This window comes from Chelonoidis abingdonii, chromosome 1 (assembly GCF_003597395.2).
Source record: "Chelonoidis abingdonii isolate Lonesome George chromosome 1, CheloAbing_2.0, whole genome shotgun sequence".
Classification (NCBI taxonomy): Eukaryota; Metazoa; Chordata; order Testudines; family Testudinidae; genus Chelonoidis; species Chelonoidis abingdonii.
In genome coordinates this window covers 246,391,570-246,406,216 of record NC_133769.1, presented here as the reverse complement: position 1 = coordinate 246,406,216, position 14,647 = coordinate 246,391,570, and the positions used below count along the sequence as shown (strand labels likewise).

The window sequence follows — 14,647 nt, the reverse complement described above, 5'->3', positions numbered from 1 at the left end:
TTTGCAGAATTGGGTTTTCCTAACTGTGGAGGGGCGATGACACACATATTTCAATTTTGGCACCAGACCACCTTGTGATGGAGTACATCAGTAGGAAGGGGTACTTCTCCATGGTGTTGCAGGCACTTGTGGATCACGGGGGGGAGTTTCACTGACATCAACATGGGTGGTCTAAAAAGGTGCATGACACACGCGTGTTCAGGAACACTGGCTTGTACAGAAAGCTACAAGCAAGGACTTTCTTTCCAAAGCAGAAGATTACAGTGGGGGATGTTGAAATGCCCGTAGTGATCCTGGGAGACCTGGCGTACCCCTTACAGCCATGGCTCATGAAACCTTACATGGGATACCTGGACAGCAGTAGGGAGTGGTTCAACAACAGGCTGAATAGGTGCTGGATGACAGTTGAATGTGCCTTTGGCAGATTAAAGATGCTTAGGCAATGCCTGTATGGCAGGTTAGACCTCAATGAGGATAATATTCCCATGGTAATTTGAATCAGGCAGGCTTTGAGGCAACACTTTGAAAATGAGAACCAGTAATGTGTACCTCTGTGATTGGCACTGCAATGTTACATTACATGTAGTTTTCCTAGGAAGTGATGGTAACATTTGGGGCCTTACATTCCAGTAAGCAAATGATTTAAACTGTCTGTATATATATTGGTAGTGCCTGATATTTCAATTTGTAGGAACCAAATAAAGATGAGTTACCATTCGAAAACTTTGCTTTTATTGCGCGCGCGTGCACACACACAGAGAGAGAGAGAGAGAGAGAGATGCTTGGAGGGAAAGGAGGAACCAGGGAAGGGCAGACTTTCAAAGCTGTGTGTAGGTCCAGCTGTCATTTTGAAAGTTGTCCGAGAGGGCGGAGTGAAGGGGAAACCGAGAAGCCGCGGAAAGGACTATGCGGGTGGAGTTTGGGGTTGGGGGGATAGAAAAGAGTTCTGAATGTGCTGCAGGGGAGGGCTCTGCTCAGTCTGCAAAATTATTAAGGACTTCAGCATCTGCATTTGCTCTTCCATGACTTTAATCATCCGCTCAGTTGTGTCCCTAACAAACTCCTGATTCTCTTTTCTGCCCTGCTGTTCAGCTTCCCAGCACTCCTTCCGTTCCCTTTTCTCTGCATTGGAGCAGTGCAGTACTTCCCGAAACATATCTTCTTTACTGCATCTTGGGCACTCTCTAATCTGGCAGACACAGTTGGCCGGGGTGTGTGGGATGTTCCTGAAGACCACATCTGTCGAAGCACAAGGGACAATGCACAGAAGTGGGATTGTTAAATTCACGCACAGCATTGAAATATTTCAGTTAAATACACCTTTTGCAACATAACAATCACTTTCTTACTGACCCTTGGCAGGAACACATCTGTAAGCAGAGTCAGGATGAGCTGTGTCCTGACATCTGGTGGTGAATTATGGGAAGTGTGGAAAGAATGTCTGGAATGTGAGGTCTCAAATATTTGCATAGGCACACTCAGCAAGGAGCCAGCAAGGAGCCTGGGAATGGTTATTTTGACATTTCTGGGATCCCCAATTTCTTCATTGTTGGGGCGGGATAGATAAGGTGTTGCCACCTGATTGCATGAATGAGGAACTACGGGACTGTTTTGTGACAGAAATGTCTCAATATAAATTAAATGACACTTGCTGGACAAGGGACATGGGTTCCAAAACCCAGTGAATGGAAAGAGGCTGAGGACAGGTACTTGTGCATGGTGGGATAGTCTCCTTGTGGAGCTAGAAGCACTAGTTCCACCCACTTCTCTCTCCACTGTGGAATGTCAGAGTTGATTTTTTTATTCCCTTAAGACTCTAGATACAGGTTGCTGAGCTGAACTCACTTTGGGCTAATGGTGCACTAGTACTGGGGCTCCCCTACTTTGTGCTGAAATCACTAAGAGCTGAAATCATAAAAGAGCTGAAATTACTGAGCTGGGAGCACTGAGTGTTGCGCTAACTAGTAGGGGAGCCTGAAGCTATACTGTGGAACAGAGCAGCTGGTGGAGTGGAGCAGTTGTGGGAATGGCTGGAGCGGACCACAGGACAGCTGGTGGAGCGGAGCAGCTGGCAGAGCAGAGTAGCTGTGGGACATGTGGAGCAGCCCACAGAGCGAGCGGAGCCAAGCAGTTTGCAGGGACAACTGGAGCAGCTCACGAGGCAGCTGGTGGAGCGGAGCAGTTTGTGAGGACGGCCGGAGGAGCAGAGTGGAGCGGCTGGTAAGGCGGAGCAGTTCGTGGAGAAGGCGGAAGCAGAACCCACGGAGAGGCAGGGCAGTTGGCCCTGGACCACGTAAGGTGCCCCTTTCACCCAGGCTGGGGGGAGGGACCTCTACAGATAGACTCTTGAATTCTGTGGTGGCATTGACCAGAGACTTTTGGGTTGTTGGACTTTGGAGTGATTGGACTTAAGACCCTAAGGGGAAAAGGACATTGCCAAATGTACTTGGGGGGTGGGTTATGGTTTGTGTTATAACTCTGTTTGTGGTGTTTCTCCAATGGGATGCCGCATTGTTTCCTTCCTTTATTAAAAAGATTTCGCTACACTCAGACTCCGTGCTTGCGAGAGGGGAAGTATTGCCTCCTAGAGGCGCCCAGGAGGGTGTGGTATGTAAGTGTCCCAGGTCACTGGGTGGGGGCTAGAGCCGGTTATGCATGGTGTTATTGAAACAGAACCCCTGGATACTGAACCTGGCCCTTGTTGCTGCCAACTCAGAGGGGCAGAAGGGTTACACATCTCTGCGAACAGCCAAAACATGGTGAGTGTTGGCTGAGGAGGGGATGCTCTACGTGGGGAAAAGAGCACACAGTCTGCAAGGGTCATGGTGCAGCTGACCAGGGAAAAATGCTAAAATTCTCCTGCAGTTTTCCACATTCTAGCAGATATCTCACTGCTAAGGGTAAGCAGGGAAATTAGGGTATATCTGGTCCTTGTTTGTGGCTTCCGCCCTGCTCCCTATGCTGCTCGCCTATGTGCTGCTTTGGTCCCTGCACAAGTGATTGCTGAATGCTGCGGGAAAGTTTCCTACAATGGGGGGAAGGAACAAAGCTGCTCTGCCATGGAACCTTCAGCAAAGGATTGACAAGTACCTCCAGGAAACTTTCCAAGAGATCTCTCTGGAGGATTCCCGAGAGATCTTGGCGTGCATCAACACCCTGTTCTGCTATACTGATTAGTACACAGAGAAATGCCCAGCTCACAGAAACACAGCCAGCCTTGTACATTTCTATACCCTAAGTCCACACGGTCGCACTACACAAACCACAGCCACTTACAGGTGTCTCCTCTCTTGTTTCTTGCTCACCAGAGAGCAACTGCTTAGATTGGCTAGACAACTCTGGAGTGGAGAACAGTTCGTGGCTGCCTGCAGGGCCGGTGCTTCCATTAGGCGACCCTAGGTGGTCGCCTAGGGTGCCAGGATTTCGGGGGGCGGCATTTTATGCACTCCCCATGGGGTGCACGGCAGCTTCTGGTTCCACTCCCATCGTGCTGCTGAAGAAGGACCTTCTGCTGACATGCCGCAGAAAACAGCGACAGGCAATTGAGCAGCTCAATGACTGCTGCTGTCGCTTGCGGCATTTTGGCGGAGGGTCCTTCTTCGGTGGTGTGATGGGAGTGGAACCGGAAGCTCCCGCGCGCCCTGTGGGAAGTGCACAAAATGCCGCCCCCCCGAATTCTGCCTAGGGCGCCAGAAATTCTGGTGCCACTCCTGGCTGCCTGCCCCACCGGGTGACCCTGCTGGGAACTCCACATCATCATCTAACTCCACCTCTTCATCAATAACTTTGTCCCCTGGGTTTGGTCCTCTTTTGGCCACCTCCAGGCCCACCGAAATATCCACAGAGCTCTTGGCGGTGGAGGTGGCGTTGCCACCAAGGATAGTGTCCGGCTCCTTATAGAGCCGGCTGGCCTTAGGTGAAGCGCTGGAGTGACAGTCTGCCTCTCTTGCCTTATGGTACACCTGCCTCAGTTCCTTTATCTTTGCTCTGCACTGCAGCATGTTCCGATCATAGTCCTTTTTGCACAAGCCTAGAGAAATGTGCCCATAGGTATCACAATTCTGCACAGTCTCCTTTCCTCAACTGCTGATCAGATCCAACAACTCTGCGGTGGTCCAAGCAGGAGAGCGCTTGGTGCGATAACTCATCAGGGTCATCCGGGAAAATGCAATGAGACCTCTCCATTCTGAGCCAGCAGGAAATGGAATTTTAAAAATTCCTGGGGCTTCTAAGGGGGAGGAAGAGATGATGATTGTTTACGTGGCTGCAGGGCAGTGGAGTTCAAACTGCTGACCAGAACGGTCACGATGGGCATTGTGGGACACCTCCCTGAGACCAATTAAAGCAATGAAATCAGGCGTGGTGTCTACACTGGCACTTTGTCGAGAAAAAATTAGAGGAAAAAGTTGTATGTCTCTTGTTGGGGTGGTTGTATTTTTTCACCAAAACTGGCCATTTTTCCTGACAAAAGTCACATCACAGTGTGTACGGATTCATTGTTTTGTTGACAAAAACTGCCTTTTGTCGACAAAAATTGATAGTGTAGACAACACTTTAAAATCATGAGTCTAACATCAAAAGACTGAGATGGAAAATAAACTAGATGCATTTTAGAGGCTTCTTACAAAAAATGTTAAAATAGCTTTCCCTACACAAAGATATCCTTATTTTAAGGCCTGATATCTTATAATTCATCAGGTTTGCAGTTAAGTGCTATGTCCTACTGAAAAGGGGATATGTGTTATTAATAGGCCATATTTAGGCCTGGTGGGCTGTAACTAAGGTCCCAGTCCCATGACTTCTTGTACATGTTTTAGCACAAGCACTGCAGTCCACCCACCAGTTAGAAGTTGTAGGGCTGGGACTTAAGACTGTTACAGCCATAACTTCCATGACAAACAACATGACTTTCAGGGGGTTCCCATGAAAAGTCATAGGCCCCATCTACACGATGCGTGAAAATCGATTTTAGATACGCAATTTCAGCTACGAGAATAGCGTAGCTGAAATCGAATATCTAAAATCGAGTTACTCACCCGTCTTCACCGCGCCGAATCGATGTGCGCGGCTCGCCATGTCGAATCCGGAACTCCGTTTGTTTTGGTGGAGTTCCGGAATCGATGTAAGCGCGCTCTGGGTTCGATATATCCCCGTCTAGACGAGACGCGATATATCGAACCCCGAGCTTTCGATTTTAACGCGCCGAAATGGCGCGTCGTATAGACGTGGCCATAGACTTTCTGATGTTAGCCAGCCTACTATTAAGACAGACTTCTCCAAATGTTTTTTCCAGATTTGACTGTATTTATTTATATGTGGGGTGATGGAGTGTGGGTTTTTGAATGGTCTTTCATTATTAAATTATTTTAAAATGGTTTAAAGCATTTTTATTGTAAAATAAAGATACAGTTCCTAGCTGCATTTAGGCCCTGAATGTGGATTTTAAGTCCTGCCTACGTATCACAAGGGACAGCAGGAGAAGGAGTGAGGAAGGGCCACACTGGAGCATGAGCCACAATGTGGCAAGAACCTCCAAGAGTAATTCTATTTGATTCAGACAGGCTTCCTAGAGTTTTTGGATAGTGCATATTGCAGATGAAATTCAGCCACTCTTTCAGTAACTGCAGTGTGTGTATCCCCCTTCCCACAGCCTACCCAGCTAGCGTCATTGCCCATTGCGGAGGAATAGAGTAATAGTTTTTCCCCCACTAACATCACCCCACCTTCCCTCTTTCATATACTTAGCAGCCCTTGGATGGAATTGTGGACTTAAATATAGAGGTGAAAATTTATGTAGCACTTTAGCAATCCCTGCGCCAGCCAGCCTCTCTTCCGTTCTTATTTTAAAACACTGATAGTTTTTTATTTATAAGAATAAATTTTTTTAGATGTAAGGAATAATTTTATGTGGTAAATGTTATTTAATAATAATATTATGCAATAACTATAACGATCTTACTACTAAATTGTGATCTTGCATTTACAATATAGTTTATAGAGCACTTTTTTCATCACAAAGGACTTTATACGTAGATGATGTGTACAGAAATTATTTCCCCCAGTACTGAAATACAGCCAGCTCTGGAGCGGAAATGCATTCACCCAGTTAGTATGGGAAACACCACACAAAGGTGTTTTAATGGGGAAGTGAAGAACAACTTATTCATATGAAACAAAGACCAAATTACGGAACAATTTAATTAACTGTGCTGGAAGTTTTCCATGGTGTTATGGCTAAAATTTCTTGCAAAAAAGTGCTATGGAATTTGTAATGGCCACAAGTGGTCAGGATCTTGGTGTTACCTTTCATGCAAAATACATTTGCACAGTGCCCCTTGCCACCACACTGACTAAGAAGGCAGCATGCCACTTACTGAGAAATCATAAGTAATTTTTCGGCATTTAGTTTCCTATCTAGATACTAACAAGACCAAGCCCTGCTTATGAGTTGAGACTTGATAAAATTGTAGCCTGAAGTACAGTAGCAGTATGATTGCAGTAATAACTAGTTACTACCAGCCATTACTATATTTACTTTTAATTTAAACAAACTGTTGTAATTAGGCACTTCCCTCCTAAGGGTTTGTGAAACTTAATTAATGAATGTTTATCCTGAACTTAGATCTTCAGATGGCAGATGCTGGGTAAGTGCAATGTAAAAAAACCCAATCTTCTCTACATTGTAAAGTTCTACTAAAACACAGGGCACAACTATATCTGGTAGGTATGTAGAAACAGGTGATGCAGAATCATAGAGGCAGGACCTGGATGTATGCTATTTCTCTTAGAGGGTTCAGCTTACTCCCTGTGCAGCTGGTGTGACCAAGGCTTAGATTCTGGCTTCTCTTTTCCATTTGGCACTCTGTGTGACTTCAAGGGCATAAGGAGGAAGCAGGCCCTGTGCACCCCTAAGTACAAAAACAGGAATTGTTTCCATGCATGTCTACATATGTGCGCACAAACTCTGGACCTGTGTATAAGGACTAAGGAGAATCTGGCACCCTATATATTGTTGGTAACTCTCCGAAACACACAGCTATATTTCCTCAGTGCTGATAGGCTCACAATAAAATTCTGAGGGTTATGATATTTAGTTTTTTGTTGTTTTTTTTAGAGCCCCAGCTGCTGGACTCATGTGATTATGACAAAATCTGCCTTTGGGTTTTTTTAAAAGAAAGTTTTAGTCCTGATGAACATAGAGAAAAGCTTGAAGATGTGAACCCTAAACCAGCAGCTTTGTTCTAAATATTATAGGGGGTGGCAACTGCAGAACAATTCTTTCCCCATGGATCTTGCTGCGCACTGTCCTGTTTGTAGGAGTGTTGAAGGGTTTGCAATAGTGCCCCATTTTCAACCTGGTTAGGTCAGGTATTGTGCTGTGGCTGCAGATGCCTGGTGGTTTTAACCCTGGCTCCTAAAGCCGGGTGACATGTTTTTAATGTTGAAATTTCTATGAAATTCCAGAATTAAAAATTCCCAAAAAGAAAAAAAATCAGGATTTATTTTGACCGACAGGGCGGTGGCACATCCCCGGGGGGCTGCTGCTATTTGTTGTTGTTATAAACAGGGCCAAACTTGTAATAATTGTTTTTTAACTTTAAAGCTGCCAGATGGGAACCAACGAAGCAGGCCGGGGGCGGGCACAGAAGCAGAGGGAGGGAATTTGTTTATTTTTTCGCTTCCCTCTTTCCCCAGTAGGGGCAGGGGAGGAGGCGGGGCCAGGCAAAACACGGCGCCTGTCTCTTTAAAAGCGTCTCAAGCCCGGCGCTCTGGCGGCAGGCGAGGCTGATTAGCGGAGCCGCGCCACCATTGGGTGCAGGTGGAAGGGGGCGGGGCCGCGGTATCCAAGGGAGACGGGTGTGGGAGAAGTCGGCCGCGCGCGGGGAGAGACCAGGGTGGGGTCGCTGCGGGCGCGCGACGCGGGGTGCCCGGGTGTCTAGAGGCGTCTCCGGGCGGGCGCGCGGCGGGGCCATGGGCTGCTGCTTCTGCAAGAAGCGGAAAGAGGCGAAGGGGGGCGCGCAGGGCCAGGACCCCCCGGCCGCGGACGAGGAGAAGCCGCCGCCGCAGTACAGCTGGGACCAGCGAGCCAAGGTACCGCCCCGCCCCATCCCCCTCTGCCCTGTAGCAGCCCCCAGGACGGGGCCCGCGCCCCCTTGGGCAGAGCCTCCGCGGCAGCCCCCCAGCCTGGCGAGCTGTTCTCCTCCCGCACCCTGGCGTGGCGGCGGCGGCTCAGGCGTCGCTCCCGTGGGGCTCTGCTATAGCTATTCCCCCAACCCCACCCACCACCTTTTCTGTACCCTCCTGTGGGTTGGGTTTTGTTTTAGATTTGGTGGAGGTGCTGCTGCTGACCCCTGGGCACTCTAGAAAGCTAAATTATACCCCCTCCCCCCCAGATTGCATCCTCAGGTTACAACTAACAAACACCTTGTGCAGTAGTATTTCTTGGTTTTTTTTTTTTTTTTAAATAAAAAAATTCTCTGTGCGGTCTCTCGTGGGGGTTTCCCATCCTGGGCAGATAATATTAAATTCTATTTTCCATTCCGTTTCTTGTTTTTATACTTGCCAGGAAGTGGTAGCATACCCTGAATGCTAGGAGACCTGATCTCTAGCATTTCACCAGAGGGTGAGAAATGAATTTCAGAGCTGAGGACCTCCCATGGAGAATGCCCTGCCAGCAACTCATAGAAACAGGAAGCTTTGTCGGTTGAGTATCTTTACTAATTGCAAATTAGGTGGTGTCATTTATGGAAAGATTCAGTCTTATGTAGCAATGTCCCAGCCTGTTAAAGACTTATAAATTAAAAGTTTAAAACCAACCCATTTGTTTTAGGGTGGAATGTAATATAGTCAACTAGGGGAAAACTACCCTTCTTTGCAAGGCACTACTTACTAGTTGGGTAGCCACATTCTGTCAGCCTTCAATGTAAAGTGTAATCTATGTAAAACATGTTATAGTAGAATGAGGCTGCTTTTTCTCTCTCCTGTTTCATTCCTAGTTTTGGTCCTATTTTGGCACTAAGTTAGATGATGACTGAGAGCTACATGTGAAGTAGTGGCAGACAGAGCAGAAATGAGTTTGTACTTTTTATTTCTATTAATCCCTTGGCTTTGTAACCGTAATTAAAAGGGGGTGGATGTCCTGGGGCACTCCAGACACAAGTTAGAAAAACAAGTACAATTCAACAGCAGCTACAGAACCAAACAGCCTTCTTGACTTAAATGCCTCTTTACCCATGGACAGGTAAACTTCATCAGGCCCTAGCTATTATGATGTATCAAGGATGTGTGGAATGCTTTTTTTAAACTTGCATGTTGTAGTGTCTTAGGCAGTATTTTATATTCCTGAAACTTCTTCCTTTTATTTACTGGAAGTTGTTTTGGAGGCTGAGAGGAGTTCTGCTCATAAAGTGGCAGGATCTTTGCTAAGGATTCTCCTTCAACTGGTTGAGAGGCCATTGAGAGAGAGGCTGTGATGTTGAACTCTATCTGATTTTATGAAAATATGCTAATATGCTTCATGCAAAAGGTCTCTTGTAAGGTATTACAAAATTTATAATCTACTGAGTGTGGTCATCCTATTTGTATGAATGTATCATTCTTGTATCTGAAACTAGAAATATGAAATATAACTGAGGGTCTATTGTAATTATGCAAAGTGTGGGCCATTAATGGTGGCTTGGAATCTTGAGGGCTCCCATTAACCAAGACAATTGTCTGTAGATGGCTCTGTTTTACTTGCTAGCACATATGTATACAGGAAGACTTACAAATGAATAATCAAGTCTTACAGTGACATGTGATCATGTCACCTGAACTAGAATCCATTTTTAACCTGCTGCTTTTCCATTTAGAGGGGGATACCCTGAGAGGTAAGATTCCTGCCTTGTGCCAAAGCTATGTAAGGGGGTGGAACAGAACAAAGGGGGCTGCAGTCATGAGAAATGCGCTAGCTGCCACCTGAGCTGGAACAAGGGCTGTACGGGGGAAAAGATTGGGCCCAGACTAGGAAGGCATCCAGTCTGGGGAGGAAACTTATTGAAACATCTCTGAGGGTGAGATTTTATCTGTATTCAGTTTCTTACTGTATTAGACATAGACTTGTGTATTCTATTTTTATTTTGCTTGGTAATTCACTTTGTTCTGTCTGTTACTACTTGGAACCACTTACATCCTACTTTCTGTATTTAATAAAATCACTTTTTACTTATTATTTAACCCTAAGTATGTATTAATACGAGGGGTGGGGGAACAAACAGCTGTGCACCTCTATCAGTGTTATAGAGGGCAAACAATTTTTGAGTTTACCCTGTATAAGCTTTATACAAGGTAAAATGGATTTATTTGGGGTTTGGACCCCACTGGCAATTGGGCATCTGAGTGTTAAAGATAGGAACACTTCTTAAGTTGCTTTCAGTTAAGCCTGCAGCTTTGGGGCATATGGTTTAGATCTTGGGTCTGTGTTGGAACAGACTGATGTGTCTGGCTCACAAGACAGGGTGATGGAGTCCCAAGATGGTAGGGAAAGGAGGGGCAGAAGTAGTCTTGGCATATCAGTTGGCAGGGTTTGTGATCCAGCCCATCACAGGGGTCTCTAAACAAAAAAGAACTTGAATAAAAATCCTTCTCCTTTTCACTCGCCGCTTCGTGTTTCACTGCCTTGATACTTCTCCAATGCTCCATAGACTTTCTTGAAAAAATAGAGCATACTAGAATTTCAGTTTGTGTGTGTGAAAACCAAACAGACTACGTTTACAAGCCATAAAGCAGGGGTAGGCAACCTATGGCATGGGTGCTGAAGGCGGCATGCGAGCTGATTTTTCAGTGGCACTCGCATTACCTGGGTTCCTGGCCACTAGTCCGGAGGGCTCTGCATTTTATTTAATTTTAAATGAAGCTTCTTAAACATTTAAAAAAACCCTATTTACTTTACATACAACAATAGTTTAGTTATGTTATAGACTTATAGAAAGAGACCGTCTAAGAACGTTAAAATCTATTACTGGCATGCGAAACCTTAAATTAGAGTGAATGAATGAAGACTCAGCACACCACTTCTGAAAGGTTGCCGACCCTTGCCATAGAGGGAGAAACAGTTTTTAAACTTTTTTTTGCAGGCATGTATTCTTATTTAAACATGGCCAGATCCCCTGGTGTGACACCTAAAGCTCTCTAGTGGATTAAGCTAAAATATGGGTTAAGTATGTACAAAGATTGTAGGGTAAGGACCAAGGAGGCTGCTTCATGTCAGACTTGATACTTTGATTTTCTCGACCTAGGGAATACTTAGGGCACAGCTTGCCTAATACAGTGCCTGCAAAGGGAGGAGGCAGACCATATCTTATACAGCTGTTACTCTCTTGCCACAGTGATGAGGTTATCAGTTACTGGTTTTTTAAACATAGTCAGAATGGTTCTTCTCTTTTACAATGAGATTATTATAGAAGCCACCCAAACACTAATTTCATTAAAGTTAAAGCAGTTAAATTACTAAACTACATTTTGTGAACCTGTCATATCCAGCCACAGGGATAACTTTAATATTAAATGATAGCTACAGTTACTTTCTAACCCAGAGGAAGGAACAAAGTCAAAACAAGTCATTAGCGCAAAACTTGACACTTTTCTCTCCTCCCTATTCCCGTTCAGTGTTCAGGTGAGCTTCTTTTGCAGGAGGTGAATGTATTAACACATTGGGAGCAGTCAGTGTCTCAGACATTAGAATAGACTACATTTGGGGTTAACTTTCCTAATAGATTATACAAAGGCTTAAACAATTCTATGTATGAAAGAGAATCTCATACTTAAATATTAAGTTGTTGCACACAGTGTCTGTAGCCAGTTGTGCAAAGGCTTCCTCTTTCCAAACATCATATGTAATGATTCGTGGCTTTTGAGTTCAGCGGACCATACTGAAAACAGGTTAAATATTTAATTTTTGAATGTCTCAAGAAAAGATGTATAGAAATTGTTTCAAACATTCATCACCCTTTCCTCTTTTTGTCTTTTTGTGTTGGCTGCCCAGTGTACTCAATGCTACTGTTTTTGTGTTGTGTTGAAGTTGAGAAATAGTAGTATATAACTATGGAAAAAAATAGTTAACTTTTAAAACAGAGAATTTGACATTTAGGATACCAACATGCATGAAATGGAATTGACAAGCTTTGAAGGGGCCCAAACTCAAAATGTAAGTTCCTTTTTTTAAAAACGTAGCTTTAGATACTGTCCCTAGGTTTTCTGGCATATTATGCTGTCTTTAATGTTGTCCTCTCCCTCATTGCTGGGTGAAAGGACCAAACAAGTATGAAAACTGACTGTATGAACTGTTGTCAAATGCACAGAGTAAAGCAGAACATTTACAAGATGCTTAGGTCTATTTTGTGCAAAAGCACACATGAAAATACACAGTAACAAAACCCCCAAAACCTCAGCTTTATAAACAGTTTCACTAGGTGTCTTCTAGCATTCATTTTTGGTCACTTGTAATAGTGTGGGTTGTTAATGCACTGCTTTGGGTGGGGAAATTCACATTTACTGGATACTGTTTCTAACTTCAGTCTGTTAAGTCAGTAAGACTACTTTTATTGTAGGTAATGCTGTCTGTCCACTATAGGAGTTGCCAGTTATTTTAAAGAAGAAAATTTATACATCTAAAAATGTGTAGAAATATCTATGCATGTGTACCTGAATCTTTCTGCTTAGACTTTAGTTGCCTTCCTGTGAACTAAGAGTTGAATAGAGCTTTCTGTTTTCAAAAACTGACATCACAAGTCTCAAATACTGTAAAAGGCATTTTTACTGCATTCTAGACAGTGCTGTAGATACAGAATCTAGCCACAGTGACTGAAGTGTGAAAATTGAAAGTTGATTTTTTTTTTTCCCTCTGTCACTGTAAGTTGCATGGTTTTGTTCAGTGTAATGTTTTCAGATCTTAAAATATCAGAAGATCTCATTTTTTCTTAGTGTAGGGCTGAGTTAAAGTCAATAGCCACACTGTCAGATTTACTTCTTTTCATAATCAGCATTGCAGTAATGACAACATAGTAAAACAGATTGCTCTTCAGTTCTCAATCCTTAGTTTGTCATCTTAATGTTACCAAATATTGTTTCTGTATAACAATTTCTTGTGCATTGACTCTGTATAGAAACTTGGACAATGTCAGACAAATCTAGTCAGTTTGAAAAAAACCAAACTGACAGTACTACCCTTTTTTTTTCTTTTCTTTTTTTTTTTTTTTTTTCTGGATCCTCCTGCTAACATTTTGTAGTTGTACATCCATGCTTTCCTAATGCTTAAAGATGTATTTTCTCTCATTTGGTGAGAAGGCCACACAGAAAACAAACTAGAAAAAACAAATGTTTTCTGATTTCAGTTATAAAGAATCTTAGGTTTTACTTATAACAATTAATACTCAAACAGCATGCTAAATTTCAGTGACCCTTTAAAAGTCTGTATTAGCATCAGATGAAGAGGAGAGATTTGATGATCCTGAGTCAAGCTATTGCTTATAGATACTTTTTGGCATGCTTGCAAAGCAGTCACTAAAACAGTGGTACTTTAACTACAGAGATGCTGAGTTTTATATTTGTCTTAAACTGTCATGTTTTGTATTAGAGGATGATTGACTACTATTGAGTATAGCAGGTTGTTGGTTTGGGCAGAAGATGGTACTGGAACTTGGTGGGGCGAGAAGATGATACAAGAATGTAATTGTATAATGGTTAGGTGGCAACAGGATGTGGACATAGCTGTTAAAAGCTTCTGCATTGTGTAGTGCTGTATTCAACCAGTTTGCTTTCATCAAGATTCAAACAACATAAGTGTTGTTATTGTTTTTTTAAATGTGTATGTTGCAAGATAACTAATGTATTATGGAGAGATTTAGTATCTCCGTATTTAGTATTACATTACATCAAACCATGCTTTCAATACCTTGTGGTAGATGTGAAAACACATTCTGATCAGAACCAAAATTATTACATCCTTTATGTGGTAAGGACTTAACTTTCAGTTAAGTATAAGACATACCTAAATGTTTTTTTTTTTTTTTTTTTTTTTTTTTTTTTAAACGAGAGAGAGAAATTGTAGTTTGTCTCGTGTTAAATGGCATCCAGGTTCCTGGTCTTTAACCAACTGACTGAGCCCATTGCTGAGGTTTCAGCACTGTTGACACAGCGCAAAGACCGCTGGATCTCTCCAGGTCTACCTAATCTGATGCCAGAGTTCTGGCATTGTCACTGAACTACTACCAGTTGACTTTAGTGAACTGGTAGTGGTTCAGTGACCTCTTAAGTGGTACCAAGGTCCCTGCATTCATCTGGATCAACAGAGTCCAGTGCCTAGTATTTGTCATTAAAGTGGCCTGCAGCACACTGAGTATTAATGTCCCCATATCAGTGTGTGTCATCTTTGTCTGGGTACCAGGATTTTAATACCTTTGACTATTGTATGCACTTGCTCGAAGTGGTCTAAGTGAAGTGACATTCAGTCTCCAGGCCTCTGACAATCTCGTGCTGAGAATCCAGCACAACTGACTGTCGTGGGCCACTTGCTTGAAGTGGTTGGTGCACAGATGTCTCTGATTTTCCCCCAGTGTCAAAGATCCAGCATCAGTGATTGGTGAACCACTAGTTTGAGGTTTTGTACTCA

General features: G+C 43.7%; 1 protein-coding gene and 1 long non-coding RNA gene across 2 annotated transcripts in view; one reads left to right on the top strand and one right to left on the bottom strand.

The window, feature by feature from the left end:
- Window positions 1–783: 783 nt before the first annotated feature.
- LOC142045940 (uncharacterized) overlaps window positions 784–14,647 on the bottom strand; it is a 56,641-nt gene continuing 42,777 nt past the window's right edge. The window contains exons 2-3 of the long non-coding RNA XR_012654865.1: window positions 6,803–6,908; window positions 784–1,239 (exon numbers count right to left, since the gene is read on the bottom strand). This is a non-coding gene — a long non-coding RNA (uncharacterized LOC142045940). The remainder of the gene's footprint in view (window positions 1,240–6,802; window positions 6,909–14,647) is intronic.
- RP2 (RP2 activator of ARL3 GTPase) overlaps window positions 7,781–14,647 on the top strand; it is a 32,524-nt gene continuing 25,657 nt past the window's right edge. Inside the window, exon 1 of the mRNA XM_032784353.2 lies at window positions 7,781–8,091. Coding sequence (XP_032640244.1) covers window positions 7,972–8,091 — 120 coding nt within the window. The 5' untranslated portion in view covers window positions 7,781–7,971. The remainder of the gene's footprint in view (window positions 8,092–14,647) is intronic.